General features: G+C 49.9%; 13 protein-coding genes across 13 annotated transcripts; 4 read left to right on the plus strand and 9 right to left on the minus strand.

Annotated features, from left to right (window-relative positions):
- Nucleotides 1-844: 844 nt before the first annotated feature.
- EJ05DRAFT_473811 (HlyIII-domain-containing protein) lies at nt 845-2,454 on the minus strand. Its single transcript, XM_033743473.1, has one exon. The coding sequence runs from the start codon at nt 2,112-2,114 to the stop codon at nt 1,152-1,154; it is 963 nt and encodes a 320-aa protein (XP_033603733.1). The 5' UTR covers nt 2,115-2,454; the 3' UTR covers nt 845-1,151.
- A 129-nt stretch (nt 2,455-2,583) lies between these two features.
- On the plus strand, nt 2,584-4,313 carry EJ05DRAFT_473812 (uncharacterized protein). The gene is made up of 3 exons (XM_033743474.1): nt 2,584-3,038; nt 3,096-4,054; nt 4,120-4,313. Exons 1-2 carry the CDS (start codon nt 2,890-2,892, stop codon nt 3,964-3,966), a joined length of 1,020 nt encoding a protein of 339 aa, XP_033603734.1. The 5' UTR covers nt 2,584-2,889; the 3' UTR covers nt 3,967-4,054; nt 4,120-4,313.
- Nucleotides 3,948-5,800, minus strand: EJ05DRAFT_508461 (RNA-binding protein required for 60S ribosomal subunit biogenesis). Its single transcript, XM_033748011.1, has 3 exons — nt 5,540-5,800; nt 5,208-5,444; nt 3,948-5,139 (listed from the first exon to the last, which is right to left on the minus strand). Exons 1-3 carry the CDS (start codon nt 5,720-5,722, stop codon nt 4,198-4,200), a joined length of 1,362 nt encoding a protein of 453 aa, XP_033603735.1. The 5' UTR covers nt 5,723-5,800; the 3' UTR covers nt 3,948-4,197.
- A 1,095-nt stretch (nt 5,801-6,895) lies between these two features.
- Nucleotides 6,896-7,936, plus strand: EJ05DRAFT_258580 (uncharacterized protein). The gene is made up of 2 exons (XM_033740243.1): nt 6,896-7,004; nt 7,057-7,936. The coding sequence occupies exons 1-2, from the start codon at nt 7,002-7,004 to the stop codon at nt 7,843-7,845; spliced, it is 792 nt and encodes a 263-aa protein (XP_033603736.1). The 5' UTR covers nt 6,896-7,001; the 3' UTR covers nt 7,846-7,936.
- An 811-nt stretch (nt 7,937-8,747) lies between these two features.
- EJ05DRAFT_258614 (uncharacterized protein) lies at nt 8,748-9,109 on the minus strand. The gene is made up of 2 exons (XM_033740244.1): nt 8,856-9,109; nt 8,748-8,806 (listed from the first exon to the last, which is right to left on the minus strand). Exons 1-2 carry the CDS (start codon nt 9,052-9,054, stop codon nt 8,790-8,792), a joined length of 216 nt encoding a protein of 71 aa, XP_033603737.1. The 5' UTR covers nt 9,055-9,109; the 3' UTR covers nt 8,748-8,789.
- Nucleotides 9,110-9,116: 7 nt separating this feature from the next.
- Nucleotides 9,117-10,587, minus strand: EJ05DRAFT_435637 (putative ATP-dependent RNA helicase; the record flags this gene model as incomplete). The annotated part of the gene is made up of 2 exons (XM_033741707.1): nt 9,117-10,314; nt 10,367-10,587. The coding sequence occupies 2 exons, from the start codon at nt 10,585-10,587 to the stop codon at nt 9,117-9,119; spliced, it is 1,419 nt and encodes a 472-aa protein (XP_033603738.1).
- A 272-nt stretch (nt 10,588-10,859) lies between these two features.
- EJ05DRAFT_473815 (6-phosphofructokinase) lies at nt 10,860-13,858 on the minus strand. The gene is made up of 5 exons (XM_033743475.1): nt 12,941-13,858; nt 12,450-12,894; nt 11,598-12,397; nt 11,424-11,548; nt 10,860-11,367 (listed from the first exon to the last, which is right to left on the minus strand). The coding sequence occupies exons 1-5, from the start codon at nt 13,509-13,511 to the stop codon at nt 10,990-10,992; spliced, it is 2,319 nt and encodes a 772-aa protein (XP_033603739.1). The 5' UTR covers nt 13,512-13,858; the 3' UTR covers nt 10,860-10,989.
- A 739-nt stretch (nt 13,859-14,597) lies between these two features.
- EJ05DRAFT_483671 (putative dehydroshikimate dehydratase) lies at nt 14,598-15,650 on the minus strand (the record flags this gene model as incomplete). Its single annotated transcript, XM_033745278.1, has 1 exon — nt 14,598-15,650. One exon carries the CDS (start codon nt 15,648-15,650, stop codon nt 14,598-14,600), a length of 1,053 nt encoding a protein of 350 aa, XP_033603740.1.
- A 983-nt stretch (nt 15,651-16,633) lies between these two features.
- Nucleotides 16,634-18,222, minus strand: EJ05DRAFT_508466 (uncharacterized protein). Its single transcript, XM_033748012.1, has 2 exons — nt 17,617-18,222; nt 16,634-17,504 (listed from the first exon to the last, which is right to left on the minus strand). The coding sequence occupies exons 1-2, from the start codon at nt 17,950-17,952 to the stop codon at nt 16,962-16,964; spliced, it is 879 nt and encodes a 292-aa protein (XP_033603741.1). The 5' UTR covers nt 17,953-18,222; the 3' UTR covers nt 16,634-16,961.
- Nucleotides 18,223-18,293: 71 nt separating this feature from the next.
- On the minus strand, nt 18,294-20,120 carry EJ05DRAFT_530816 (eukaryotic translation initiation factor 3). The gene is made up of 3 exons (XM_033748987.1): nt 19,756-20,120; nt 18,672-19,709; nt 18,294-18,622 (listed from the first exon to the last, which is right to left on the minus strand). Exons 1-3 carry the CDS (start codon nt 20,059-20,061, stop codon nt 18,542-18,544), a joined length of 1,425 nt encoding a protein of 474 aa, XP_033603742.1. The 5' UTR covers nt 20,062-20,120; the 3' UTR covers nt 18,294-18,541.
- A 283-nt stretch (nt 20,121-20,403) lies between these two features.
- On the plus strand, nt 20,404-22,095 carry EJ05DRAFT_258734 (carbon-nitrogen hydrolase). Its single transcript, XM_033740245.1, has 3 exons — nt 20,404-21,134; nt 21,215-21,489; nt 21,546-22,095. The coding sequence occupies exons 1-3, from the start codon at nt 20,746-20,748 to the stop codon at nt 21,788-21,790; spliced, it is 909 nt and encodes a 302-aa protein (XP_033603743.1). The 5' UTR covers nt 20,404-20,745; the 3' UTR covers nt 21,791-22,095.
- Nucleotides 22,096-22,131: 36 nt separating this feature from the next.
- On the minus strand, nt 22,132-23,665 carry EJ05DRAFT_497846 (uncharacterized protein; the record flags this gene model as incomplete). The annotated part of the gene is made up of 6 exons (XM_033746596.1): nt 22,132-22,644; nt 22,707-23,248; nt 23,338-23,359; nt 23,410-23,466; nt 23,535-23,544; nt 23,601-23,665. The coding sequence occupies 6 exons, from the start codon at nt 23,663-23,665 to the stop codon at nt 22,132-22,134; spliced, it is 1,209 nt and encodes a 402-aa protein (XP_033603744.1).
- EJ05DRAFT_461912 (putative mitochondrial chaperone BCS1) lies at nt 23,601-25,610 on the plus strand. The gene is made up of 2 exons (XM_033742665.1): nt 23,601-24,135; nt 24,189-25,610. The coding sequence occupies exons 1-2, from the start codon at nt 23,998-24,000 to the stop codon at nt 25,503-25,505; spliced, it is 1,455 nt and encodes a 484-aa protein (XP_033603745.1). The 5' UTR covers nt 23,601-23,997; the 3' UTR covers nt 25,506-25,610.
- The last annotated feature ends 163 nt before the right edge of the window (nt 25,611-25,773 follow it).

Below are 25,773 nucleotides of genomic sequence, written 5' to 3' on the forward strand. Positions count from 1 at the left end.
ATTTTATTGTGGAGATGCGAAGTGCAAGGCTGAACAGGACCATTTTTATATGTAGGCTGACTGCTGACGTACAGGGTACAAAGCCAAGTATTGTGGCCAGGGTCTGGATTCGAAATCTCCATGGAGGGCCGGGCGAGAGAACTGAACCAGCTCGTCTCGCAATGAACTACCATAGTACTGATGGCAGAGTCATGTAGACCTTCATAGGTGGCTATTATCCCCAACTCGAGGGTTGCACAGTGCCTCCGGACAATTGTTGAAACATAAGACACCAGCGGAGCCGCATGCTATGAACAACGGTGAACTGTTTGGGCTTCGGTTCAGTGGCCCACCTGAGATAGCGAGATCTGCACTGTCTTCCAGCCAAGTCGCAGCAGACACGTCGTATGCGCATAGTGAAGGTAGGTCGCGAGCTCGCAACCAGATGTATAGTCATGTATCACAGCCCGAGTTTCACGTCTAGCAGCTCTGGCACCCGAAATACCATGACCTGTCCAAGCATAGGCTGGTAGCCGCTCTCGTATGAATTATTCGTGGACACGAGCCGTCGATCTCACCCTTTGCGCATTACAGGGGTATCTGGAGAGTTGCTTGCTCGGGTCAGCCGCAATGCACCCCAAAGGAGACAAGGGAGGATGCGGACGTGTCTGACGGAAACGTAGCATGGGTTTGCCACCTCTAGGATGCTGTCGCTCTCTTCAGATTATGATATCCGTGAACAAAGTAAGTGTGTTTACTGACCTAAAGTTGGCGAGGTCACCTGGTCTGTGGGACAGTGAAGCGAAGACGAGGGTATGACGATAGCCTGTATCCCTGTCTTCCAAAAGTGAGCTTTAGCGATGGTGGCTTAATGAGGATCCAGGTGGAGCTACATATACAATACTGCCGCGGCTGATGAGATCATGAACGTGAGACAATCTAGAATATCGACTTTCTGCAAGCGCGAGGACGAAAAGATGCCGGTCTAGACTAATTGCTCTTTTGGTATGCTAGCCAGTTCTTGTGTCTTTAGACTCGTAGCAAATCCTTGAGAGGCTGACACGCATAGATCTGTTGGACATTTCCGATGAAGTGGTTGTGGTTGGAGAGCATGATCTAATCATCTCTACTGATCTAGATGCTGTGCTGCGCAAGATGTGAGATCGGGCGATCTACTTCCACCATATATAGTCCTTGAATACTTGCATATGTGGAGACGTAGCTCTCAACCCATGCCAGTGGTCGAAAGCTTTGACAAGGCCGACAAAGTGTATAGCTGCTGCGGCTACCACGAAGCAATGAAAAATCTGATGACTGGAGCCCCAGATATCAAACTTTCCTGGGAAAAATCGCTCAGGCACGCGGGCTGCATATATGCCGGCCCCGATAATGTACATAGTTCCCTGACTGATGACCCAACTCAGAGCCATCTGAGTTTCCATCGTTGGCCAACCGTGCAGAAACACTCCGTGGACGACGGGAATGACACCAGTCAAACCTGTCAGGACAAACATACCCGCGCGGAGTGGTCTGAAGGCGGCAGTGCGGAATCTTGGCATGATACAGAGCATGGCTGTACCAAAACAATTCGCCGTGATGGTTCCTGTATAGATCTTGACCAGTCGCTCATCTCTCTGGAATCCATAATAGAGAGTCGGAACATAAGAGCCCCAAATCAAACAGAGGATACCTAAGTAATCAAGCTTGTTTCCGAATGCGGCGACAGAGTGAGAATGATTCGAAATTGTGTGGAACGTTGCAGACATGCCGAGACACGCAGTGGCACCTACAAAGAAGCAGGAAAAGGCAATGACGTCCTCAGATGTTGCGAGGTCGTACCGGGGCTTGAAGATGTTGTACATGGCGATGGCGCCTATGACGGCTACTACAGCTCCAAGAAGATGGGTGTAGATATTGACAGTCTCATTGTGTATATATCCCAGGCTACCAAACGACCGAGAAAAGGAATTGCTTGCCGGACGATATCCAGACCAGATGTAATGGTTATCCTGCTGCCATTCTTCTATCTCGGGCCACAAAACTGTTAAGCGATCTTCGATCTTTGCTGTTGTCTTTTGTGCTATATTAGAGAGTGACTCAACGGCCTCTTTGCTGGCCGCAGTCATAGCGTCCATGCTCTAGTCTAGTTGGAACGATCTGTAACGTGATTGAGTGGGTCCAAGTGGTTGGACAAGGAGTTTTGATATTGATGCTTTTAGTATCATCTAGAATAAGAGGTCCTGGAGTAGGTGATTTTGATTAGGTACTCTTCAGACATCCATGTATCTGAGACCTGTTGGGAATAGGAGTTGTTGGGACAGAGCGGAGGCATACGCGTTCCGCCAATCCAGACGTCGAAAAAAAGAGATCGGCTTGTACCAGATGCAGTGAAAGATCGCAAAGCTGCCTGTAGAAGAGCTGTCTAGAGAGCATCATATATGGACCGCGGAGGAGTATTAGGGCTAATCATTGCGGCACGTGCGAAATGTGAAAGTGCTCTAGCGTGCACGCCTTAACTCCGATAACGGCATGTTCTGCCTCAGGCACTACAATGAACAATGTCGAAAAATATATACAAAAGGAGAAACAACATATCGAGGGGCAGATCTGAACACGGATGTTCATCACTCTCGATCCCCTACGACCGCCTAGCCGAATAAAAGTATCTATTGAATCCCGGTGACCGATGATTACCCAGCTTTTTACATGAAATATAAAAGGTAGTTTCTAAACGTGCGCCTAAGGCACGAAGATTAGTCTGACCTTCCTCCGCAACCTACAACACCCGTGGACACTACCTATTTCGGAGTCACGCAGAAGACATAGCGTTTGTCGCAGTCGTGAAAGACATTCTATATGCGTCCCAATGAGCCATAAACTTGAACCGCGCGTCAGTGTTATCTCCAGACTATGGCTGCACAGCAAAGACCCAGTGGACGACGAGGTCCACCGTCCGGGGGTGGCAGTCGATGGCGCGAGTTTTCTCAGCTTAATCGTCTCAAACCAGTGGTCACTGATCCATTGGAAGAGTATGGGTTACCTTCGAAAGGAGAGACAAGGTGGCTCAATTCTGCTGCGTCCAAGCTAGTCTCGGTCAAGATCTAACTTGCAGACAGACTTCATACGTTCAACAAGCAAGAGGAGTTCTATAAGACAATTGTGACGCGTTACATGCAACTATGTGCTGAATCTGGCGGTGGTGATGAGTTGACAAACCTATTTGCAGCGATATCGCTGGTCCCCGTCGAAGACACAGGTGAAAGCGAAAGCAGTGGTATCTCTGCCTGCTCATCGTCCAGCTCTGTTACATCCTCTCGTCCTGTATCGGCCCACTCGAACACAACGACGTTCTCGATGTCATCTCGACAGGAACCACAAGGCAAACGAACACTGACTGTGGAGCTCAACATGATCCTCTCAGCGATGCGTAAACTCCGTGAAGCTATAGTAGCATCGCACCGTGTCGACAACTTCGCTCAACGAGCATACATCTTCATAATACACGCCTCTATACTTGTACAGTCCTTCGAGTCATATCATCCGGCCCTTCTATATCTCTTGAAACACATCCATCCTCGCTCTCCGCTCTCAGAGCCTGAGCTCCACGAGTTCGCGGGCTACTACATCCTTGACCAAGCCTGTCGGCTCAGTGACATCACAGCTGCACACGCAACAAGGATTGAATACCAGTACCGCGATAGAAGAGTAGAGGGGGTCCTGAGAGCGCTCACAACCGATAATTGGGTCAGATTCTGGAAGCTAAGAAGAGCTATCGATGGCTATCAGGCCAAGTTGCTTGCTCCCGCCGAGGACAGAATGAGACTCCACGTCCTGAAATGCTTTGGACGAAGCTATATCAGCGTGGAAAAGCCTTTTGTGGAACGGAGTGTGGAAGCGACCTGGGACGAGTTGGTAGGGCAAGGTGTAGGCTGGCAGTTGGACGAGTCGACGAACAAGGTTGTGATCAGGCGTCCTAAGGCGAAGTGAGCAGATGACCCGGTATCGCCTAGCACTGCTACATGGACCATGTTCTGCAATGTCCATCGAATAATACTCTCTCGGTTGACAAAATACCGTAAGTCTAGGCCACGGTCAAAGCCGACGCACCTCTATGAGAAATCGGCTGATAGAGAACACCAGGCCTTTGCCACAATCCATCGAGGATGCTTGAATCATGACAGAACGGTGTTTGCATTTATACAACTCCAACGATGGTCATTAAGCCTCGTCTTCATTCTCGTCTACGTCTGTAACGTCATCCTCCTCCTCCTCCTCCTCCTCCTCCTCCTCCTCCTCCAATTCCACGCCCCCCGCATCCTCATCCCACTCGTCGTCATCCAGATCTGGATCATAATCCTGCATGTCCTCGTCTTGATCCTCCGTGTTATCCTTCCCCTTTGCACCTCTCTCCTTCTTTTTCCGTTCGATGTTTTCTTTTTGTATCCTCTTCCGCTCTGCCTTCTCTTCGTGGCGCTTCTCCCATAGTTTGTCCATCTTTTGAATCTCCTCCCTCGACTTCTCAATGTACTCATGCCAGAGCACCTTTCCGGTACACATATCGTCCTCGACCTTTGTCAGTCGAAGCCTCATTCGCGGACCTAGTTCAATAAGTTTTACAGCCCGTCGTTCGACCTGGCTTTGCACGCGACGCAATTGTGGATTCTCCTCTGCCGCCAGTTGCTCCCGTTGCTTTTGTAGGTCTCGCCTGTTCAGCACCTTCTTTGTCACATTCGACAAGACTTCGACCTCTGCGTCCGTCTCGATTTCGGTGTCCGAAGCTGACGTATACCCTGCTCCCGACGGATCCAGCATGAAATCTGCTACATCCTCCAGATTCCCTAGATTTGGTAGACCCTTCTTTTTTTTCTCTTGCGACCTCTTCAAATTTTTGGCTGCATTTAAGCGCTTTATAGCTTTGGAAAGGCCGGTCTGCTTTGTAGTTATGGCATAGTGTCGCAGACTGATTATGTATGTACCATCATCTTCAGGTGAAGGCTCGCGATTCAACAAGAGGACTCGGCGGATCGAAGATAGGGGTGTATTTTGCGGCGCGATTGGGGGAAAGAGAGACTGAAACATTTCGGTGACGAGGCGCTCGAGGTGACGCGGTACGGAGGGATTGGTAGTCGTTTCAGGAGAGAGAAAGTTATTCATAACAAGCTGCAAGCCAGTATCAGTACTTTGTATGGAGCTTCAGTGACGTGCAGAGCGCAGATAAAAGGACATACTAGTGGCGCTGTAAGGAAGTCATTTGGCCCTGCTGTTCGCGGGTGCTTTTGTGCCTTTATGATATCCTTACATAGCGAGTACTTTTCTACCCTGAAGTGCAGTGTTGGTCCTCGCGGTGTGCGCGCTAGTCGCATGTTTGTATTGTTATTAGACGATCGCGAGAAGAGGAGTAGATGTGAGACGCCTAAAGGTCCGCACATCGTTGTGTAGTCGCGCAATTTGTTTGCGCGGCGTTCCTGTAAACCATATGTTATCTCTGCTCAGGCTTATATGTTCAAATATGTGCAATTCGTGACAGATGCAGTAAACAGCCAAGGGACATATTGAATACCTTCAAACGACTTGCCGTTCCAGGCTCCATGACATGCCTCACATCCTTGACCAACTGGCTCACGCTACTCCCGACCTCGCCAGCGCCAATGCGAATCACCATGCTCTTTGGTGCGCCGTCGCCTGCCTTCTTCAAGCCCCCGTTAGCCGGGGTCATGGTGCGCTTTTTCCTGCGTTCCGGCATTTTGGATATAATGCAATTTAGCTGTGTCGGTGGAAGACTCGGGTACAGTCTTGTGGTTGCGCAAGTTTGAAACTTTTAGGATATTTTTGCGCACGGACTTTTGATGTCGGAGCGCTAGTGGAGAGGGAACCGACGTCGATTAGAGACCTTTGCCAGTCATCTTCGCATCACATACTTTATCCTGCAAGGATTTTTTCGTTGGATTAGTCTGAATGTCTAAGAATACTTGACTATCATGGACAGCTCTGCGAGTCTTTCTATAATTTAATTTGTCCTTTAAGTATTTTTAAGAGCCCCTTTAGCATTTATACATTTCTAAAAAACCCCATTCAATTGTATTCTTAGTTGTTTTAGGAGTCTCCACTAGCTAAATTCTATGCTCCTACAGTCCTCTCAGTATTCTTTATTTCCATGCATGAGCTGATCGCTCAATTGATTCTCATTTGAGTCACGACAGCCCAGCAAATAAGCAGGTAAATGAAATCTCAACCGCATGGGCTCCTATCCTCCCTTGCAAAACTTCCTGATGAATGATCAACTCTGGATGGTAGCCAGACACCCGAAGAGTCAGCTGTGCTTCTCAGGTGGACTCAGAGATAATGCGGTACGTTTCAAGTCTCATCAGAGCATCCATAACGACTTTCACGCATCATGATAAGTAAGTATAGAAGCCGTCATTGAGGCTGTATGCCAAAAGCACCAATTCATAAAAGCGAGTGCGCGTGGACCGAAATCTTGAAACTTGGCGGACGATGATGAGTAACGCTTCATCTACACATTCCCTCAAACCGGGTCATCACACGAAGGAATTCATGAGTGTTCTTGAATCGAGTGGGATACCCGTTGAGTACACAGACCACTGACGGGATTGGACCAGCTTTGGAAAGTATAGAGAATGAGACTGATCGCTTCTTGTGTTCCGCAAGGAGGACATCATCTTTGGATTAGGTATCCTTAATTCACTTTGACGTCGTGGCCATGGGTCCGCGTGGTACGACCAGTCCATCTGACGTGCCTCGCGTAAACAAGGCTCAGGTAGGTGAAGTGAACTGTGACAACACTTCATACTACACAATAAGGAGCAGATGTTGCATAATACAAGTCAAAACCATCACAATCCTGCCTCTCTGTTCGTCTCTCTTCTACTTCGTCATCTTCCCACATCGTCCTGTAACCAACTCTAACTCGTGCTCGTTTCACGGTACCGCGTCATCAAACAACGTACAGTTCCAGTCTATCTCCTGTACTAGACATTATCTTTCTTACTTAGGGTAAAATAATGGTGTAGTATATCACTCCAGATGTGAAGATCTGGCCGCTGACACATTATGTAGTCGAACCTTCACAACTTCAACACCTGGAACTGGCCTCCAGATGACTTGCCTGATACCCAGAACCCATCTCCCAACTCTGACGCTTTTAACACCTGGTCTGCTCTTCGCCAGTTGCTCAACGACGATATGGGCGTCCCAGCTTCAACTCCCGTGAACCCCGACGCAGCCTCCACTGGTGAGAGCAGCAACACCAACCTCAATCAGAGCACCGAAGATACCATTGACGACGAGGATAATCCCACCGCAACCGCTCTAGCAACCAAGTCTGATGACGCTGCCATGTCCGACGTCCAAGACGACCCCTACGCTCTCAAAGACAACTCCAGAGACAACAAGTACAAATTCCCAATTCCGTCCAACCCGCTCTGGATTGCCCGCACTGACTCCCCTGAGCCGCGTCTCAGCACGCTCAAGGCATGGCTCATCACCACCGACATGGGCACCTTCAACATGACGCAGTACTCTCTCTTCATCCAGCTGTCCTTCTACGGCGCCGGCTGGATGTATCGTGTCGTCGGCGATCTCAAAGCCGACATGAAGTACGAGAACCTGCAGTGGGGCGTGCCGGGCAACGACATCGAAGTCAAGTGGCAGGAGTACCTGGGCACCGTGCAGGAGAAAGACTGGGAGGCGGGTAAAATCGACGAGGCATGTCGCAGTGTGCAGGTGCCGAAGAAGGCGTTCGATGCGCGTGGACGGCTTATTGATCCGGCAGTGCCGGTGAGGGGAAGCAGGGCGTGGACGAGGGAGGTGGTGGCCAAGTTGCGCGAAGACTATATCATCATGTAGTTTCCTGGTCGCTGTCAGTGCGGAGAACTTGCTCGTATGAGCGGATATGAACGGCCTGGACTGCTGGATATCTGTAGAATCAACTCCTCTCTATCGTTTGATGTGATTCTACCATATTGTCGTGCTTTAGTATAAAAACCACAGTGTAACATGCCTTCGACCTTGGGCTCTACGGAGACCCATAAGTGCCGTACCGTGTACAAGTCTCCTTGAATTTGGACTGCTGCCTATCTGTCAGAACGATACCTCTCTGCCGCATGAAGTTGTTCCAGCTTGCACCTACGCTTCAATATGATGACCAGAATGCATCACAACCGCACCCCTTTCTCCACAACCGATCACAAACACCACACAATTCAGAAAACATCATGGATCTAATACGTTGGCTACCAGTAGAAAGAGCTCTTCTCAAAGCCACATTGAAGTATAGTATCACGAGTTTACATCATCCCAAATCTCATTTTTCGCAACACTCCTCACCTCGGGAGCTCATACAGATAATCAGCACGTCGTGCAATCGCCACCGTACGCTCTGCTAGTCACAAATCCAGGAATAACCCTCCAGCACTCTAGAATGACCATCTAAATAGCAGTATCGGTCCACCATGAGTCCTTGTACGATCCCATCGATTCCAACGCCTAATCCTTCCCGAACGCGACCACATTCCGTACATACATACATGGCAGACCATATACCTACTCTCCCACACCTGATCTCTGGACTACGGGCGTGCGAAACTAAGTCTGAAAGAAGAGACCCAGTGAAGAGTGGGGGGTAGACTTGGGGTGGGAAACAGAGGAATATGGAATTAGACAGACGCGAAATTCCAGCTAAGTAGTGTCTCTAGGGGAGGGTAAGAGACGTACACACGCAGATGAGTCGCAATAAATGACATGTGTGCCCGATTTATTACGATTGACGCTGTGGCCTGTATGGAATTTTTTTAGATGTCAATAGGAACTAGCGAAAGATTAGCACGAAGTCCATGTGGGACCAAATCTGGATATACGGTGGTAACGGGACTTATGGAGTCGATGAGAGACATATGTGGGAGTAGATAGTGGTAGAGATGAAATGACTGGGTCGTCGTTGTATGGGCGTAAGCTCGAGATGCGTCGGGTGGAGAATGCTTCTGCTGCTAGAGAGAGGTTTTCGAGCTCGAGGCACGCTGCCAAAGTGATGATGAGAGTACCAAATGCCATGTTCATACAGAGACATCATTCCCAGAAAGTGACCATCACACTCCTTTCAATTTGAAACTACGACAATTCTACCCCTCGTCCCTGTCCATAGCATCTCTCCCGCCACCTTTCCTTCTACCCCTCATAGCGGCGCCTTTTTTCCCTCTATCCTCATGTAGGGTCTTCATCTGGCGTACAGCCTCCCTCTGCGCCTCGCCGACTCGCTCACTCAACACCATGACCTCATCCTTTTCCACCGTCGCCTGGGGCAATTTCTTGCCGAGTGCCATCTCAATGCGTTGGAACGGCTCGATGTCGTACTGAGTGACCAGCGTCACCGCCTTACCGCTCTTCCCTGCTCTGGCTGTGCGACCAACACGGTGCACGTAAGTCTCCGAGTCTTGCGGGAGGTCAAAGTTGACAACGAGGTCGACATTCTCAATGTCGAGACCACGTGCGGCGACGTCGGTAGCGACAAGGATATCACGCCCTCGTGAGCGAAATTTGTTGAGTGATGCGAGACGGGCGGATTGGGACATTTGACCGTGAAGCGGGATTGCTGAGATGCCAAGTGAGCGCAGTAGGATGGAAATACGATGGGCTTCGTTGACGGTCCGAGTAAACACGATTGCGGTATGTCCGATAGCCTCTGAGAGCATATGAACGAGGTAGAGATCTTTATACTTGTGTGGAATGAGGTTCCAGTACTGGAGTAGTGTTTCGACGGTCTGATGTGAAGATTTTGAGATCGATACTTTGATGGGATTATGTAGGGATGCGCGCTGGAGTTGCTCGACTTTGGACGACATGGTTGCACTGAAGAGATATGTATGGCGACCTTCTCTTGGAAGAACCTTCAATATCTTGTCTAGGATAGGGCCGAAGTCGAGGTCGAGGAGGCGGTCTGCTTCGTCCATGACAAGGTACTTAAGATTCTTAAGGGAAAAGCCGCGGGTATTCTCTAAATGATCTAGAAGTCTACCAGGCGTCGCGACGATGATGTGTGGTTTCTTGCCTAGTGCAATAGACTGTGCCATCATATCCATGCCTCCGACCAAGACAGCGCATTTTACATTTATGAGAGATCCCAGCGCGGTGAAAGCCTTCTCTATTTGGTATGCGAGTTCGCGAGTCGGCGCAAGAACAAGCCCGAAAAAGGACTGTTGCTTGTCGAGGAGATCTTGTAGTATCGGAAGAGCAAATGCAGCGGTCTTCCCACTGCCCGTCTCTGCCAGTCCCACGATATCGCGACCTTGAAGCGCTACTGGAATTGACTCAGATTGAATTCTGTGATATGGTTAGTCCTGCGGAGCGCACATCTGGAAGGTATGTGACTTACGGCGTAGGGTGTTTGTACCCCAGTGCTACGCAAGCTTCGCATAGTGAATCAATCACTCCCAGGTCTTCGAACGTTTTCTTCGCCACAGGCGCAGGCTCGTCTGGTACTGGTGTTGGAGACTTCGCAGGTTTTGAGGCGTGGGTCGATTCTTCAATCTTTGCAACCTTAGTCTTAGGCGCAGAGCCATCGCGCTCGCGCTTTCGCTTCTTCTCCGTGGACATGTTCAATTGGTGAGGGTGATGGTAGAGCAGAGGAAAAGTGATATCCACCCATGATTGTGGAGGTTACACTAACTACATTTAGAAGGCGGTGAATATGTCCGACCGCATGGTTTTCGCTTGTGGCAGAACTTGCTGCATGTGGGGCTGCATAATGGAGCTAAGAGATATGGTCGTCACCAATCAGCGTGCGAACCTCATCGTTGCATCAACAAAGCTCTGCAACAACGTGATTTGTATCCGGTCGTCATTCCCATCACAGGCGTATAGTCGTAGCAGATTTTAGTGCTGAACTTGTGTATGTGCCCTCAACCGCCATATCTATGGAATTTCTACTAAACTTCTACAAACTCTACGACAAGGCGAAGGTAATCAAAACGCTACAGGAATTGTATCACGAGGGGTCTAGGAGATGGCTCCTCTCTTACGCCCACTGAGTGTATCAACAATCTCGTTGTAGTCTTTCCAGAATTCTTCTTTCGGCCTTCTAGCCTTCCAATCAGTTTCAAAACGCTCGACGCTTTCCATTGGAGAAAGCTTGACTTGTGCACCTCTAATACCGATTACGACAGTGCTCGCGGGATCGTTGTCAATTTCATCTTTGGTCTTTCCAAACCAACCTTCCAGATGCTGGATCGAGCGAACTCCGAATCGAGCGGCGCGGCAGCGATCCATTGGTGAAGGTGTTGTACCTTGCTGGAAGTGGCCCGGGACAGCGTAACGGGCTTCGAAGCGGCCATTTGCTTCGTTCCGGATCATATTGGCAATGATTTCGGTCGTGTACTGATGTGTCGTAAGCAATTATATGCAAGCAAGCGCAAGCGACCAGAGATACTTACACAATCTGATGCCTTTTCATTACGGAGAATGATCTTTCCAGCCCTGCTTTGACCTCTATCCTTCGCAAATGTCTCCCGGAGTAAATCAATATCTTTGTCCAACATTTTTATGTTGATTCCCTCTTCTACAAGAAGCATTAGTCCTGGGGTCAGCAGGGCAGTCAATGCACTTACCTGGGGTATACACGGCAACAGCACCAATCGATAGACCTGCTACTGTCGCAATGTAACCACTGTAGCCACCTTGAGTCTCAACAACAAAAACTCGTCGCCTGGATGAAGAAGCTGACTGTCGACATGCATCACAGTATTGAATTAACGCGTTCAAGCAAGTATCACTACCAATCGAATACTCTGTGCCAGGTACGTTGTTACTGACGGTCGCCGGAAGAACGATCATGGGAATCTTAAAGGAGCTGTAGTGTGGGCGACCCTGGCGAAGCTCACTAACTGCGGTGAAAGCCTCAAATCCACCGACGACGAATAGACCCTGAATGTTGTACTTTTTGAAGCAAAAAGCAACCGTCTCCAGATCTTCCGAGGGTAAGCTACGGTTGGTACCAATTTCAGAGCCTCCTTTACTAGCCCACGACTCGGCGTCCAGCCAGCTGATTTCTCGCACGGAACCAAGAGGCTTGTCATCGTGATGACGGATGAGACCAGGGAATCCATTGTGAAGAGCAATGGGCGTGTGGCCTCGAGCCAAGCAATACGCTACTGCCGCTCGAGTTGCTGCATTCATACCACCAGCCGGCGCACCGACATGGATGATGCCGACTCGCATGCGCTTCTCTTCGGGTAGTAACATCTCTGGCTTTTCGGTGGAAGTGGTAATCTTATAGGCGTTGTAGTATTCTGTGAACTCGGCGTCTCGTAATTGCATTGCTTTGTCAAATTCCTTTCTCTCTATGCATTTTGCAACTTCCTTGGTTTGAGCAACGGCCTCAAGGAGTGATCGACGCACAATTTTGTTCCTTGGGTTGCGTTAGCATGACAATTTCATCGAATAAAAGTTGTATGACTTACTCAACAATACAGATGACTGGACTGGGAATCCCCGGTTCGGCATCCAAAACAGCATTGACAGCCTCAGCTCCTTGTAATGTTGAAAGCATTCGGTCGTAAGCGCAAGCTTGTCCTCCACGCTGGACGTGTCCAAGAGTAGTGATCCTGGTATCAAGTTTCAACTTATCACCAGCAAGGAGATCCTTGACTTTGCTGACTTTAATAGGCTGAAGGTTGCAGTCGTGGGCTCCTTCAGCAACAATGACGATAGTCTTTCTCTTCCCAAGACTTCTATGCTTCTTGACTATACTGGCAAGATCTTCTTCCCAATTCTCTGGTGGTGGCTTCTCAGGCATAAAAACATAATCTGCACCAGTACTGACTCCAGCCATCAATGCGAGCCAGCCACAATGTCTACCCATGACTTCGATAACGAATGCACGTTGGTGTGACTGCGCAGTCGCATCTATGTGATTCAGCAGAATGCATGATCAAGGCCCGATTCCGCTTACCGATATAGTCCACGGATTCACAAATGCGCTGCAAAGAAGAATAGCACCCAATGGTAGCATCGGTCATGGATAAGTCATTGTCGATACTGCCGACAAGTCCGACGATGTTCAGCTGCCTGAAAGGAGCCACTTGCTCAACAGTCAATTGCTTCTTTTGTACAAGTTCCTCCATGAGTCCTGGCCACTCGGCGCGAAACTTATCCGCACCAGTAAGACTGCCGTCGCCTCCGCAGATGATGAGCGCGTCAATCCCGTTCATAATCATGTTCTTCGCCGCGGTCAGTCGTCCTGGTCGTTCCATGAAGGCCATACACCGTGCGGTACCGATCAGAGTGCCGCCCTCTGACAGAAAACCTCGAACGTCCTCCCATTTCATGGGCTTGATCATGTCACCGCCCTGCACTAAGCCTTCATAGCCCTCGTAAACACAGTATGCTTCGCACCCCTTGGCTATGGCCATTCTCACACAAGCTCTTACTGCGCCATTCATGCCAGGGGAGTCACCGCCACTGGTCATGATGGCAATCCTCCTCTTCTTGCCCTCGAGAGGGGCTGGTAGTGTTGGTGCCATGATTAGGGCTTGATTGTCGGATTGCGTGACTGAGCGAGGTATTTATATATAAGAAGCTGCGCACTGACTGGACTTTGCTTGGCCTATAGCCAGCAACAGCAACAGTCGGTCTTGGAACTCTTGCGCGACAAGTTGGCGTCGGGGAGCGGAGAGAACTATTTGGGAGTAGCGTGGAGAGGAAACCTGAGTGATTAAAGCTTCGAAGACAGACGAAGGAGAGTAGGGACAGAACCTCAAGGGCGTGGCTAGGAGGGAGCAGTAGACTGAAGGTAGAGAAGAAGTCGAGAAAGGTCAATGGGATGGGAATAGTTGTACGATAAGGAAAAAGTAACACTTGGGACTTGGTGGGATGTTTGGAGCTGTTACGTCGGTCTTACTAGTCGGTAGCGGGGTCCACAGCGGCAGGGTTAGTCCTGTTCCTGCGTAGTCTGCGTCCTAGTCGGCGTAGCGTTTCGAGACATTCCCCTTCCTTTGTTCTCAGCCTCATTTCTGCCTGATATACTACACTTTATGCCTTAGTCGCCATGACGTGTTTTTCGTCTTCTATCCCACTCCCACTCTCCTGCTGGTGTGAATATCATGATTACCGTCGGCACTCTCTTGGGTTGAATGTCTTTCAACACCCTCTCGTATTGTGGTCTTCTTTCTAGCACCGTTTCTCGTTCCTTGGCTTACGAATTTATATGAACTATACCATCGGCCACACCTGAACCGTCTCAAGAGCATCTACCATACCAGTCAGATACCAGCATATTCAGCAGCCTTACGCCCACGAGGACTCGGGATTGGACACAATCATGCAACATACGATGATTGCTATGATTGGCGGGCGTTCCCTTTGCACCGCCACTCACCAGCCATGTTTCGGACTTCCGTTTCGTAAGGCTGCTACATTTGCCATGTCGAGGGCTACAATGCAATAACGCGTTGAGGGTACTCGTATAATATATTTGAGTCCGGACTCGCACTGATCTGATCTGAAGAAACGATGTCTATCATTGTCGCTACAGCGACGTCAAATACACAACCCTGCAGAATACACCTAAGCGCCAGCCTCGCTAATGTTAAGAAAATCAGCAAATGGCCTCATGAAATAATGGCGATATCTGGAACATCTTTGTCATGTGCACCAAGTCTCAAGTCCTTCACAAACTCTTTCCAGCTCTCTCCACCTCGCTTCGCCAATTCCTCTGGCGCCTCCGTGTCGGCATCACTCATTCTTCTGTTGAAGAGTTCTGCGCTGACCCAACCGTCGTATCCCAAGCCATGAATTATGGCATCCGATATCTCCTTGACAGGTAGATATGCACCTCGATCTTGTTCGCCATAGAAGAGGCGACAGTTTCTCGACCAGCTCATACGTGCTGGCTGTTCCGGATTGTAAAATTGGTGGCCCTCAATCAGGGGTTCGGGCAGCCTTTCGGCGTTGGCGACCTGCACCAGGAATACCTTCTCTGTTGTCACAGTCGCGATAAGTTCTGAGATGGTCTTTTTAATGGCCTCTTCCGCATCAGTCGTGCAGCCTGTCACCGCCGCGGGATCAGCAAAGACACGTCCAGCAATGTTGAATGTGTCCAAGCAGATACCAAAGTTGGCTCTGTCGACCCTTTTGACAATGTCCCAGCATTTGTCCCACGTGTCAATATACGTTCCCCAGGCCAAGCTTTCATATGAAAACCGGATCGGTGGTGATACGTCTGCGCCCAAGTCTGCGACTTCAACCAGGTCTGCAACAATTACATCTAGATCAGATGTGATCTCTTCTGTAGGCAAGAAATTCGAAGGTATGAGAATCTGATCTGTCCCCAGGGTTTTCGCAAGCTTTAACCACAGCTTCATCTCCTCGATCCTCTCCTTGTGCTTTTCTCGGTCCTTCAACCCCTCGTAATGCATGAACGGTTGCAGGCATATCACCTTCAGATCTCTTTCATCGCATAGTTTCCGTATCTCGCGCGCCGCTACGAGTCTGTTCTCCGGCACGTTGCCTCCTGGCAAGGACTTCGCGCAGAACTCCAAGTCCTCGTAGAAGATTTCGATACCCTTGAAGCCGTATTTGGCAGCCATGTCTAGCTTGTGAGGCAGTTCGTGCACCCATGCCCGGCCAAGGGACATGGAGGAAATTGCTGGCCCGAAACACATGGTTGCTGGAAATCTGGATGAGAATCGGATGTCCACCACGAATAGTCGTGATTTATGCTCTGGAGGGTCTGTGCGATGTGATCAGCCCGCAGCTCAACAATCAGCCAGCCACAAGGCTCAACACATCAAAAAAATCGAGATCATGATCCAATTGCGGATCACCGCATCTCTGAGCCAACGTGCAAAAAGCGCACAATAACAACCTGATGCACACGTACCTGTTGTTCCTGCGTAACTGTCTGTCCTGGGCCCTATTCTATGACCACTCGAAACGTTTTGATCAAACGTTATGACCCGAAACTCAGATCTTTCTTCACAATGACCAGTATATCGTCCAGCAGCACTAACAAATCCCCCGTGCCTCTTGTATCTGTCGTCGAACCCTATCCCTCTAAAGTGCTATCACCAGTTGCCTCTTTTGATAGGCTAGAAGCCCAGAGCTCTGTTATGTGCACAGCACAAAACGTTCGGAAAAATAAATCGCGCGCAATTAAGTCGTCGTCCGCTGATCCTGTCATAAAATCACGCAACACCTTTCGACTTCAGAAATATATATGAATATATCTCCCCTGAAGAAAAAGAGATCTGCAAAATGTATAGTCCCATCGCCTGCCAGCAAGCACCCACACCAATATATATTAAGCCACCTCTCCATCATAGCATATCCCAAATGCCGGCATACAAGCCACGCTAAAGCCCAATTGAGCCTAGTCCCGCTGGTAAACTACCGCTTTGGATCTGAGAGGATGCCCGCCGATTGGTGCGTTGGGCGCGGGCAGAAGACCGCGTTCTAGTCGAGACCCTTGGGGGGGAACTCGTAGGCATCGCGGATACGTCAGGAAAGCCGCGGTCTGTGTTGTAGATTCTACATTGCTGTTGTGTATTATCGCGTGGTTTGGAGTGTCGGGTTAACGGTTCGGCAGTTGGGAGTTTGGGGCACCGAGGGAGGGTTTATTGTGATAAGTGGTGGTGGAGAACGTCATGGAGAATTTGATTTTGTTTTGATTTGTTATATATATAGCTTTGGTACTTTAGTACTGTAAGCTGCGTCACGATAGCGCTTGATGTTCTGTGAAGCGTCGTATTACTGCGTTGTAAAGACTGTGAGGCGTACTTATTGCTCGTATCGTCGCCTGGTTACGACTATGACAGACTAGTATCATAATTCATGAATGCCACCATTCCCCCCGGATGTGGTCTTATACTCTCTCCGCCGCCTGGACAAGGCTGTCCTCGGGACTTGGTCTCCGATCCACTCTCCCAATCTGTCCGGCATGCCTGCACGACTCTCCCCATTCTCCGCTTGACGGCTCAAGCCCTGGCCTCGCTAATCGTATTCCCGGATCCCGCATTATCACCTGCCCTCTCCCGGCGTCCTCTGGGCTGCGTATCCGTGCTGCTATCCCTCCTTCCCCTCAGCGTCCTCTCCAAATCCCTGATCTTCCTCCTCAGCAGATCATTCTCCCTCTTCGCCTCCTCCAGCTCCATCCTGTAATGTGCAACCTCCTCGTACCTCGGTGTGCTCAGGCCTATACTTGCCGATCGTGGTGGCGCTACATCGTTCGCGCTGCCGGGCTGTGACGACATCGAGTATCGGTGCGGGCCGGCGGCGGAGCTGGATGCTGAGTGCGGCACGTAGCCCGTGCTTTGGCTTGTTCGCGATATGCTAGAAGAGCTGCGGTGGCGGCGGGATGCAGTCGGGTGCGTTGGACCAGTCAAGGCGCCGGTATGTTGAGCCGAAGGGTCGGTTGCGTCGAAGAGGAGGGCACCACCCGAGGCTGTTGACGATGCGGTGGATGCAACGGAAGCGGAATGTGCCCGGAGAGCAGAGAGTTCACGGGTTAGACGATTGACCTGTCATTCGTATGGGTGTTAGTGGATTGTAGGAACTATGACGTACACGCGACAAGAGGTATCTCTTGATGCTCGAGGCGACACATGTGTGCTGGGACTTGGGAGTACTCACCACGGCCTCTTGTTCTTTTTCGAGCTCTAGATGAAGCTCAGCGGCCGTCAAAGGGCGTGGGTGCCGCATGGGCACGCCTGCAATGTCTCTATCTGAAGGTGGGTGTACTGAAGCCATGCCAGGACTCAGCGGTGGGAACGGCTGGGCCGTAGTATTTGAAGCGGTAGGAAGGGCTCCGCTTGGCGAAGCCAGAGGTAAAGGAGGTGGGCTCATCGGGAAAATTTGCGATGCGCGTCGTGAAGTCGGAGTTGAGGAGTGATGGGATGTTGATGCAGCTGCAGCACCACTGGCCACAGCGCGGGGCGTCTGCGGAATTGTGTTGAGATCAGGCGACATCTTGACTGGCTGCTGTTATCTGTAAAGTCCTTTGAAGTGATACACTCCGGTTGCACGAGCGGAGACTGCGATTGCTTGCGAGAGTTTTGACAGTAATAAATGTTACGGCACGGTGTGACGCGTAGTTCTTAGGGTAGTGTCTGTGCCGGTGTCGTCATCGTCAGACTCTGTGCGAGCCTCCTGGAAGAAGCAGATCACATCAAGAAGCGTGTCGAGGGGCGTCGGAACAAAATAGAGTGCAGTGTGATGTTGCAAGTGAGGGAATGAAGGTGTGGCAAGGAAGTCGTAGTCCGCTCAAGCTTGTCGGCTATTTCACAACATCAAATTAAAGTACTCAATTTCCGCGACTGCGTTGACCGTCATTGCGCAGTATGCCTGCGTTGGAGGGTATTATTTTGTTTAGATATATACCTTTCTAGTACATCTAGCCATTCTAGCTTCACTAGACACTCTGACGGATTCTTTCTACCGCGCCTTGGAAGTGGCAATGTGCGCATTGATTCGTCAAAGATGCTAACTCCATGCTCCGATGTTCCATGCTACGGGACGATAGGAAATGATATGGGTCTTCCAGATCGAATCCTCATATTCAGTATGTCCTTGACAAGTTCCTCAGGTACCAATCTACCAGTCTACGACCAACCTTTGCTTCGGAGACATGAATTAAATCCTAGACCGTCGGTTAGCTTTGCTCATACTCAGAATTTTGCCCAACTTACTCCTTCCATGGCATAGTCCAAATCACTGCTATTGATAATATCGCCATCCAAAAGTCCACCTTCGCTCCACCTGACCTGCCGGCTTCTTTGTTTGTTTACGAGTAGCCAATGTCTCAGCTTCTCTGGTTCTACGTCGAGGAAGCCAGCAAGCTTCTTGAGGTCCATAGTTGTGTAAAGCTTAAGGTAGCTCTTCACAGTTGGTGACCACATGTTAACCTTGACCTCCTCCATGAAGATAGCAAGGTGGTGCTCCACAGGGTCAATGTTGATCTCAGCGTTATCGAAGTCAGGAGGTGTTGGCGAGATGAATCTAGGACACGCAGTCCTGAAGTATTCCTCGAATATAGGCAATGCCTCTGGTCCTCCGCGTTGAAGGCGGGTAAACTGCTCGCCGAACTTTTCTCTCAGTGCAGTATGAATAGTGTCATCTAATCTTGTGGGTTGGAAAGCTACACAGATCGCGATGAGGGCGTACATCTGATCATTCTTCTTGGAGATTGAGTCGTATTGGGCGTTCTTCTGGAAATTCTTCGTCCGCGAAACGTACACCAGGATGTGGCTGAACATGCGGATAGCATCCGAATACCTGCGCATCATCATGTACGAGAATCCAACATAGTAGTATGTGGTAAAGTGCGCAGCCATAACGCGGGCAAACATGGCCTTCTTGTTCAGCTCGATGTTGTCGAGGGTCTTGATGGCCAGACTGAAATCTCCAAGCAGACAGTGTACCCGCAAAAGTCCAATGATAGAGAAGTATCCCAGCATCTTGTAAAGCGGCCTGTTACCGTACTCTCCAGCGTAATTTGACGCCTCTTCTCCCCTCTTCATAGCGTCTAGTTGCTCTGTAATTTGTGACTTTTGGATAAGGGAATAAAGGACGTTGAGGACACTGTAGCATCCCCAGGTGTTCGGGTTCTCGCGGAGTATGGCAATTTCATCCTCATTGTCGGCCTTCAGAGCGACTTTCTGTCGATATGCGCAGAAGCTATTGAATTGGTAGATGAATTCGTCGATCACGTCCCATGCCCAGTAGTACTAATTCCAGTAAGTAATGAACCTTTAGGTACCATCACACACTCACAGATGGGACCTCAATGTCCACAGGCCCTTCCGAGTTTAGTATGTAGTGGAAGAGACTGCAGTAGTTGTCGTAGCTCAAAATCTTTGTTTCGAGGGTTGCTTGGAATTCAAGAGGCGTAGCAGCTGCCGCTAATTGTGCCTGGAGATCTGCTCCACCTGACTGACCAAAAGAACTGGAGTGGTCGATGTCGTCCATACCATCTTCATATTGCACTTGCTCACGGTAGTCGTTAGCGAGCGCCTCTTCTTCGACGTCTGAGTCGTCAGCCGGCGCGCGCAATGGCGCCTCTTGTTGTCTTAAAGACATGATGACGCCGTGACAATATACAGCGCGATCGAGGTAAAGTAGGGTGATGCGAGAGCGTTGGCGTGGTCGTTGGCTGTTCTCTTTGTCGAGCGGGACGAATTTCGTGTAGTTTTCGCTTGCGAAAGTGGGATGTCGACGCCTTGTTGCCTTATTTTCAATCGATAAATGCTACCACCTTCAGGGCATCTCCTCCAAACGGATTACCAATAATTCGGAGTTGATAGTTCACATTGCACTCAGTAGGAGGGAAAATTTTTAGATGCCATTAGTTATGTCTCGATATTGGCATGATTGTGATCCCTATCCTCCAAGTTATCCATACTCGCTCACAAATCGTGAAGGACCACAGGGGATCAACTCGATTGCAAGTATCATCGCATTTTGATTCGATGTCCATAAGTAAGCTATTGCGGTACTGCTAAGCACAGGACTATCATATGCGTATGTCAGAGACATACCGCCTCAAACCACCACCCTGTTTGAATCTCCACCCAAAAGCAGTAAAACGTCACCCGCTTTCTAAGCACCCCGCAATCCATAAACCCATTCATTACAACTCCAACATCCATCTGATCCGTCCCCAGAAACACCGCCGAAAACACTTATATCCACAAATTTCTGGGCCCACCACCTCATCCAGTGCCCCATCCACATCATTCTTTCTCGTCCCCCTTCAACCGGAGAATGTCTCCAACCCACAGAGTTGCCACTATCCAACTCCACCCAATCCCCCTCTCGCCAGCCAAAAACTTCGCTAAAGCAAGCGCTTTTATTCGCAGCGCCGTCGCCCAAGGCGCCGAGCTCTGCGTGCTACCCGAGTACCACCTCACCAACTGGCTGCCTGCAGACCCGGCATTCAGAGACGCATGCAGCGACTGGGCCGTCTGGCTGGCAAAGTATCAGGCGCTGGCCAAGGAGTTGGCCGTGTGCATTGTGCCAGGGACGATTGTGGAGCGGCATGTAAGTGGGGAAGGCACAGGCGAGGGTATGGGGGCAGATGTCATGTATAATGTTTGCTATTTCATCGGTAGGCAGGGCGAGATAGTGGGTAAGTATGTGAAGAAGAATCTGTGGTGAGTTCTACTCGTGCACGGGACATACAATATTGGGCGTTGCTGGTTTTCTTCATTTAGAACTAATGGATGACTTTCAGGGGCGCGATTGAGCGCGACCATCTCGAATCTTCGACACATGCCCCGCACGAAGTGTTTGATACGCCGATTGGTAAGGTCGGTCTGTTGATATGTTGGGATCTTGCGTTTCCTGAAGCATTCCGCGAGCTCATTGCTGCGGGCGCGAAGACGATCATCATCCCGACGTTTTGGACGCTGTTCGACTGCTCGCTGGAAGGCTTGAAGCTGAACCCGAAGGCTGAGGCGCTGTTCTTGGACAGCATGCTAACAGCGAGGACTTTTGAGAATACTTGTGGTGAGTTGCCTTAAGTTTGGATAGTGATGCGAAAGGCTTACCGTCGTCGGTGGCAGCAATCATCTTTGCAAACGCGGGTGGGCCTCCTCAAAAGGGCTACGCTGGTCTGTCTCAAGTTGTTATACCCTATGTTGGACCTATTGCGCGCCTTGGTAGCAGCGCTGAAGGCATGGCTGTCATTGATCTTGATCTCGGAATCCTGGAGGATGCTGAGGAGAATTACAAAGTCCGTGCTGATCTTGCTAGACAGGATTGGCATTACGACTACAGACATACCAAGCGGGAGAAGGGTAGACTATGATGTACCAAATCTCTGGTGTGGCTTGTTACCATGACTGTTTGGCATTGTGACAACATGACATACTCTCGGCCCCTATTTGAATGATACACCAAAAGCCATATTTCGGGCAGGGTATCGATGAAGAGAAGAAAAATCAAACAACCTCCGACTCAGACAAGCTCTGCACTAATACCAATTATTATTGGGGGCACACGCGTGTGGGGGCCTGTGGTCCCGACTATGGTCTCGCGATCTGTGAAGGAAAATCAGAACAGGAAACAAAGGGAGATTCGACAGATTGTGGTATCGACCCGTAGGACTCGAAGATCAACTCTGATCTTTTAGGAAAGGAAGGCTTTAATTCACGCCGTTACGCTTTCCGCCCAATTGCTGGACAGGCCAACTCCATACGCCGGGAAGTTTTGATCCGCCTGCTTCTCTTTTCCAGAGTCGCTGCTGCTAGCATCGAGACTAAGCAAGGTATATCGGTTGACCACTGACGATACCGGGTCCACAACAGCAGTCTGAAATCTGTGGTTACGATGGCGGGGCACTTTTGACTTGGGAAGCGTCGCACCACATGGATCAGGACACCACTCGATACGTAGACCTTTATACGCAGCCCTGGACATCATACATGTGCGAGCGTACATGGCTTGATGTACGGAATTGGTTGACAAGAAGATGTCCTCGCCTCTGACGTCGATGTCGAGGATAATAAGATTTTCGATATGCTCCATGTCCTCACGGATTCCTTCTTCTGTGTGCTTTTTCGTGCCACGACGAATGACGAGATTGCGGGTAGCACCATTGGCGAGCTTGTTGGCGACATGCGGTGCGAGTCGGAACTGGCGTTCAGCCCACTTAACGTGAATCTATGCATTGTCAGTACGTCAAACTGAAGTCGCACATCATGCAAATAACATGGCAATAGTACCGGTCGACCATTCACGCAGATATTCTCCTTCCGAGCATAGCGGACGAACTCCTCGGCGCCCTCAACAAAAGATACAATGACCGAATGGTCTTTCCGGAAATAGGCTTCCAGGATTCGACCGCCACGAATAACGTTGATGAGGTCTCTCATTGGCATCTGGCTCGCAAGGTTTGTGATATGGATGGTACGTTTAGTATCTCGAGGAAGAGATCGATCGGTACGAGTCTCTTCTCGATCAGTCTTGACCCTCGGATACTGGTCTTCGTCGTGATCTTCTTCAGGAGAATAGCTGTCGCGGGTCTGCGAAACTTCCTGTCCCCTTAACGGATGACTATCAAAACATGATGGCACGGGCGAATGGTCGAACCCTGGTGTATTGTCGGGAGCAGACAATTGCACCGGTATATGCTGCGGTTTGTCGAAAGTGCAGTCCCTTCCAGACTCCTCTTCTGTCTGTTGATCATCATTATCGCCACCCTTGGTGAGTATCTGCAGCACCTCTTGTGTGACGCCACCTCGAATCAGGGCGTTACAAAGCGAGCCTACAACATGTCGCGTTAGTTGAACGTACAGGATAAGAAGCTCAGTAATGTACGCTGGGTCAACATCAGGAGTCAAGATTCACACGTACGGTACTCAGAGATAGATCGGACCTGTTCAAGTGAGCACAATGTGATTGACTCGGGGCGCTCCGCATACATACCAAGAATTCATATTCAGCTCGCGATATAGTGACGGTATCGTGGTCACCAGCTGTATACTGTTGGCGTGTGAGTCTGACTATCGTATAGTAAAAATCGCACAGGCTTTAATAGGATAAATACTCACAAATTCTGCTCTATGAGAACTGTCAGCAACGGATTGGATTGGGAATTATCACAACTGTTAACTCACCGCCGCAACAGAGCTTCGAAATATGCTTTATCGATAGTCACACTATTACCCGCTGGTGACGCCATCGTAGGAGAACGCGATCTCTGGATTACAACGAAAGACACCAATAGTGAGACTCACTGAAAAAACATGTATCGAAGAGAAAATTCGACACTGTGCGCGTAAAGAATCTGCAAAAACATTGGGTTGGACTGTCAAATTGGGAAATCACAACGCCTGGTCTTGGCATTGCGGCCATAGCTCCCAGCCCTATGAGATCTGCACTAGTAATTAGTGCAGACACTCCATCTGGAGGAAAAATTCCACCGTCTCATTATAATCAACTACGATATCATGCCATGACGTGAGTGTAAACACTTCCGTGTGGTCTTTCAATCATCAAACATCTCCCACGTAGATGGACAAGAATGCGCCCGTACTGTCGCAGAATGCTCAGCAGCAGCATAATGCGCTGACCTCGCATCTTCTTCCCGCTGGGAATGATGGCGGTGGCTCAATCTTCGCCCAACTGACGGGGAATCCGTTCTTCACCGCAGTAAGCGTGGCAAGCATGTCAGGCATGTTGCGACACTAATGTGTATTTCGAAGGGTTTCGGCTTAGCTGCCCTTGCCGCTGCCGCTCGATTCGGACAAAAAGGCATCCGACAGAGTGCAGAGCTTTTGAGACGTCGCATGCTTGTCGATATAGAGATTACCCGTCACGACGCTTCATACGATTGGCTCTTGCAATGGATGACCGCATACCAAAGATCACAACTCGCCGGCAAGTCTGTTACAGACACAACGAAATCTCCTCCCCGAATTGGTATCTTCTCCTCGATCCTTGAACGGATAAATCCTCGATTGCACCATTTGCAAGTGAAGACAGCGAAAGTCAGCAGGTCGGATGGTTCGCAAAGTACACACTTCAGTCTTGTACCTGGGCATGGCCGGCATCTGCTGAGGTACAAGAATGCATTCATACTCGTGAACAGACAAAGAGAGAAGTCATTTGATCTAAACAGCGGCACGCCGTTCGAGACGATAACAATGACGACACTATATACTCACAGACACATCTTCGAGAAGCTGTTCACAGAGGCACATGAGTTGGCACAACACAGACAAGAGGGCAAGACAAGCATCTATACCTGTATGGGCTTCGAGTGGAAACAGTTCGGAGAACCGAAACGAAAGAGACCGCTCGACTCAGTCGTACTCGAGGCAGGCGTAAAGGAGAGGATTGTGGAGGATCTTGAATCATTCATACAGGCAAGGACGTGGTACCTCGATCGTGGAATCCCATACCGTCGTGGCTACCTGCTATATGGCCCTCCTGGGACGGGGAAGAGCTCTTTCATCCAAGCCCTCGCAGGACACTTTGACTTCAATATTGCCATGTTGAACGTCAGTCAGCGCGGGCTCACAGACGACAAGCTAAACCATCTATTAACAAAGGTGCCTTCCAGGACGATTGTCCTACTGGAAGATGCCGATGCCGCCTTCATCAACCGAAAGGTTGCAGGGGAAGACGGCTACTCGGGGGCAACAGTCACCTTCTCCGGACTACTGAATGCACTGGACGGGGTAGCCAGTGCCGAGGAACGGATCATATTCTTGACGACGAACCACATTGAGCGACTTGATGAGGCCTTGGTACGCCCCGGGCGGGTCGACATGACGGTACGGCTAGGTGAAGCCACGGAAGGACAGATAGAGCAGCTCTGGGATAGATTCTATGCTGATTTTGATGGAGAGGGGCATGGAAAGCGACGGTTCATGCAGCGAGTTAAAGAGCTCCAACTTGCAAACGTTGTTAGCACGGCTGCTTTGCAGGGACTGTTCCTGTATAACAAAGAGGATATGGACGGCGCCATTACGATGCTGGCCGACCTGGGGCCGCGATCAGGCCACGCGCAGGGCTGAGAAATGACTCCGTCCCCACTATATGTGTACATATGATATACTGTGTAAATATACAACCGAGACTGGCAATTGTATCGTGGTAAGGCCATCAGGCATCAATGTAGGCCGGGGGTTAGATTGACAGTCACTGACAACCGTGATGGCCTTGGAACGACTTAGCGTGACTCAGGTGACCGCGGGACCTTGATCGGATCGCACGTACGCCACGAGTCATGAGTCGCCAGTCACGAGTCACGAGCCACGAGCCACGCAGCCGTCGCATCATCGT

This window comes from Pseudovirgaria hyperparasitica, assembly GCF_010093815.1.
Source record: "Pseudovirgaria hyperparasitica strain CBS 121739 unplaced genomic scaffold EJ05scaffold_3, whole genome shotgun sequence".
In the NCBI taxonomy this organism is placed as follows: Eukaryota; Fungi; Ascomycota; class Dothideomycetes; order Acrospermales; family Acrospermaceae; genus Pseudovirgaria; species Pseudovirgaria hyperparasitica.

Bases quoted from the DNA above. Each gene is read 5' to 3' on its own strand.
- EJ05DRAFT_473815 (XM_033743475.1), bottom strand. From the start codon at position 13,511: ATGGCACCAACACTACCAGCCCCTCTCGAGGGCAAGAAGAGGAGGATT. The intron at 12,398-12,449 runs GTAAGTCATACA...ACGCAACCCAAG, and splicing joins CCAGTCATCTGTATTGTTGA to GAACAAAATTGTGCGTCGAT. The intron at 11,549-11,597 runs GTAAGTGCATTG...TGCTTCTTGTAG, and splicing joins TGTTGCCGTGTATACCCCAG to AAGAGGGAATCAACATAAAA.
- EJ05DRAFT_473811 (XM_033743473.1), bottom strand. From the start codon at position 2,114: ATGGACGCTATGACTGCGGCCAGCAAAGAGGCCGTTGAGTCACTCTCT.
- EJ05DRAFT_461912 (XM_033742665.1), top strand. From the start codon at position 23,998: ATGGACAAGAATGCGCCCGTACTGTCGCAGAATGCTCAGCAGCAGCAT. The intron at 24,136-24,188 runs GTAAGCGTGGCA...TGTATTTCGAAG, and splicing joins GGAATCCGTTCTTCACCGCA to GGTTTCGGCTTAGCTGCCCT.
- EJ05DRAFT_508461 (XM_033748011.1), bottom strand. From the start codon at position 5,722: ATGCCGGAACGCAGGAAAAAGCGCACCATGACCCCGGCTAACGGGGGC. The intron at 5,445-5,539 runs GTATTCAATATG...TATGGTTTACAG, and splicing joins GAACGGCAAGTCGTTTGAAG to GAACGCCGCGCAAACAAATT. The intron at 5,140-5,207 runs GTATGTCCTTTT...ACTGGCTTGCAG, and splicing joins ACTTCCTTACAGCGCCACTA to CTTGTTATGAATAACTTTCT.
- EJ05DRAFT_473812 (XM_033743474.1), top strand. From the start codon at position 2,890: ATGGCTGCACAGCAAAGACCCAGTGGACGACGAGGTCCACCGTCCGGG. The intron at 3,039-3,095 runs GTGGCTCAATTC...ACTTGCAGACAG, and splicing joins CCTTCGAAAGGAGAGACAAG to ACTTCATACGTTCAACAAGC.
- EJ05DRAFT_258734 (XM_033740245.1), top strand. From the start codon at position 20,746: ATGTCTCCAACCCACAGAGTTGCCACTATCCAACTCCACCCAATCCCC. The intron at 21,135-21,214 runs GTGAGTTCTACT...GATGACTTTCAG, and splicing joins TATGTGAAGAAGAATCTGTG to GGGCGCGATTGAGCGCGACC. The intron at 21,490-21,545 runs GTGAGTTGCCTT...CGTCGGTGGCAG, and splicing joins GACTTTTGAGAATACTTGTG to CAATCATCTTTGCAAACGCG.
- EJ05DRAFT_530816 (XM_033748987.1), bottom strand. From the start codon at position 20,061: ATGTCTTTAAGACAACAAGAGGCGCCATTGCGCGCGCCGGCTGACGAC. The intron at 19,710-19,755 runs GTGAGTGTGTGA...TACTGGAATTAG, and splicing joins TGGACATTGAGGTCCCATCT to TACTACTGGGCATGGGACGT. The intron at 18,623-18,671 runs GTAAGTTGGGCA...CCGACGGTCTAG, and splicing joins TGGACTATGCCATGGAAGGA to GATTTAATTCATGTCTCCGA.
- EJ05DRAFT_508466 (XM_033748012.1), bottom strand. From the start codon at position 17,952: ATGTCGCCTGATCTCAACACAATTCCGCAGACGCCCCGCGCTGTGGCC. The intron at 17,505-17,616 runs GTGAGTACTCCC...TACGAATGACAG, and splicing joins AAAAAGAACAAGAGGCCGTG to GTCAATCGTCTAACCCGTGA.
- EJ05DRAFT_258614 (XM_033740244.1), bottom strand. From the start codon at position 9,054: ATGAACATGGCATTTGGTACTCTCATCATCACTTTGGCAGCGTGCCTC.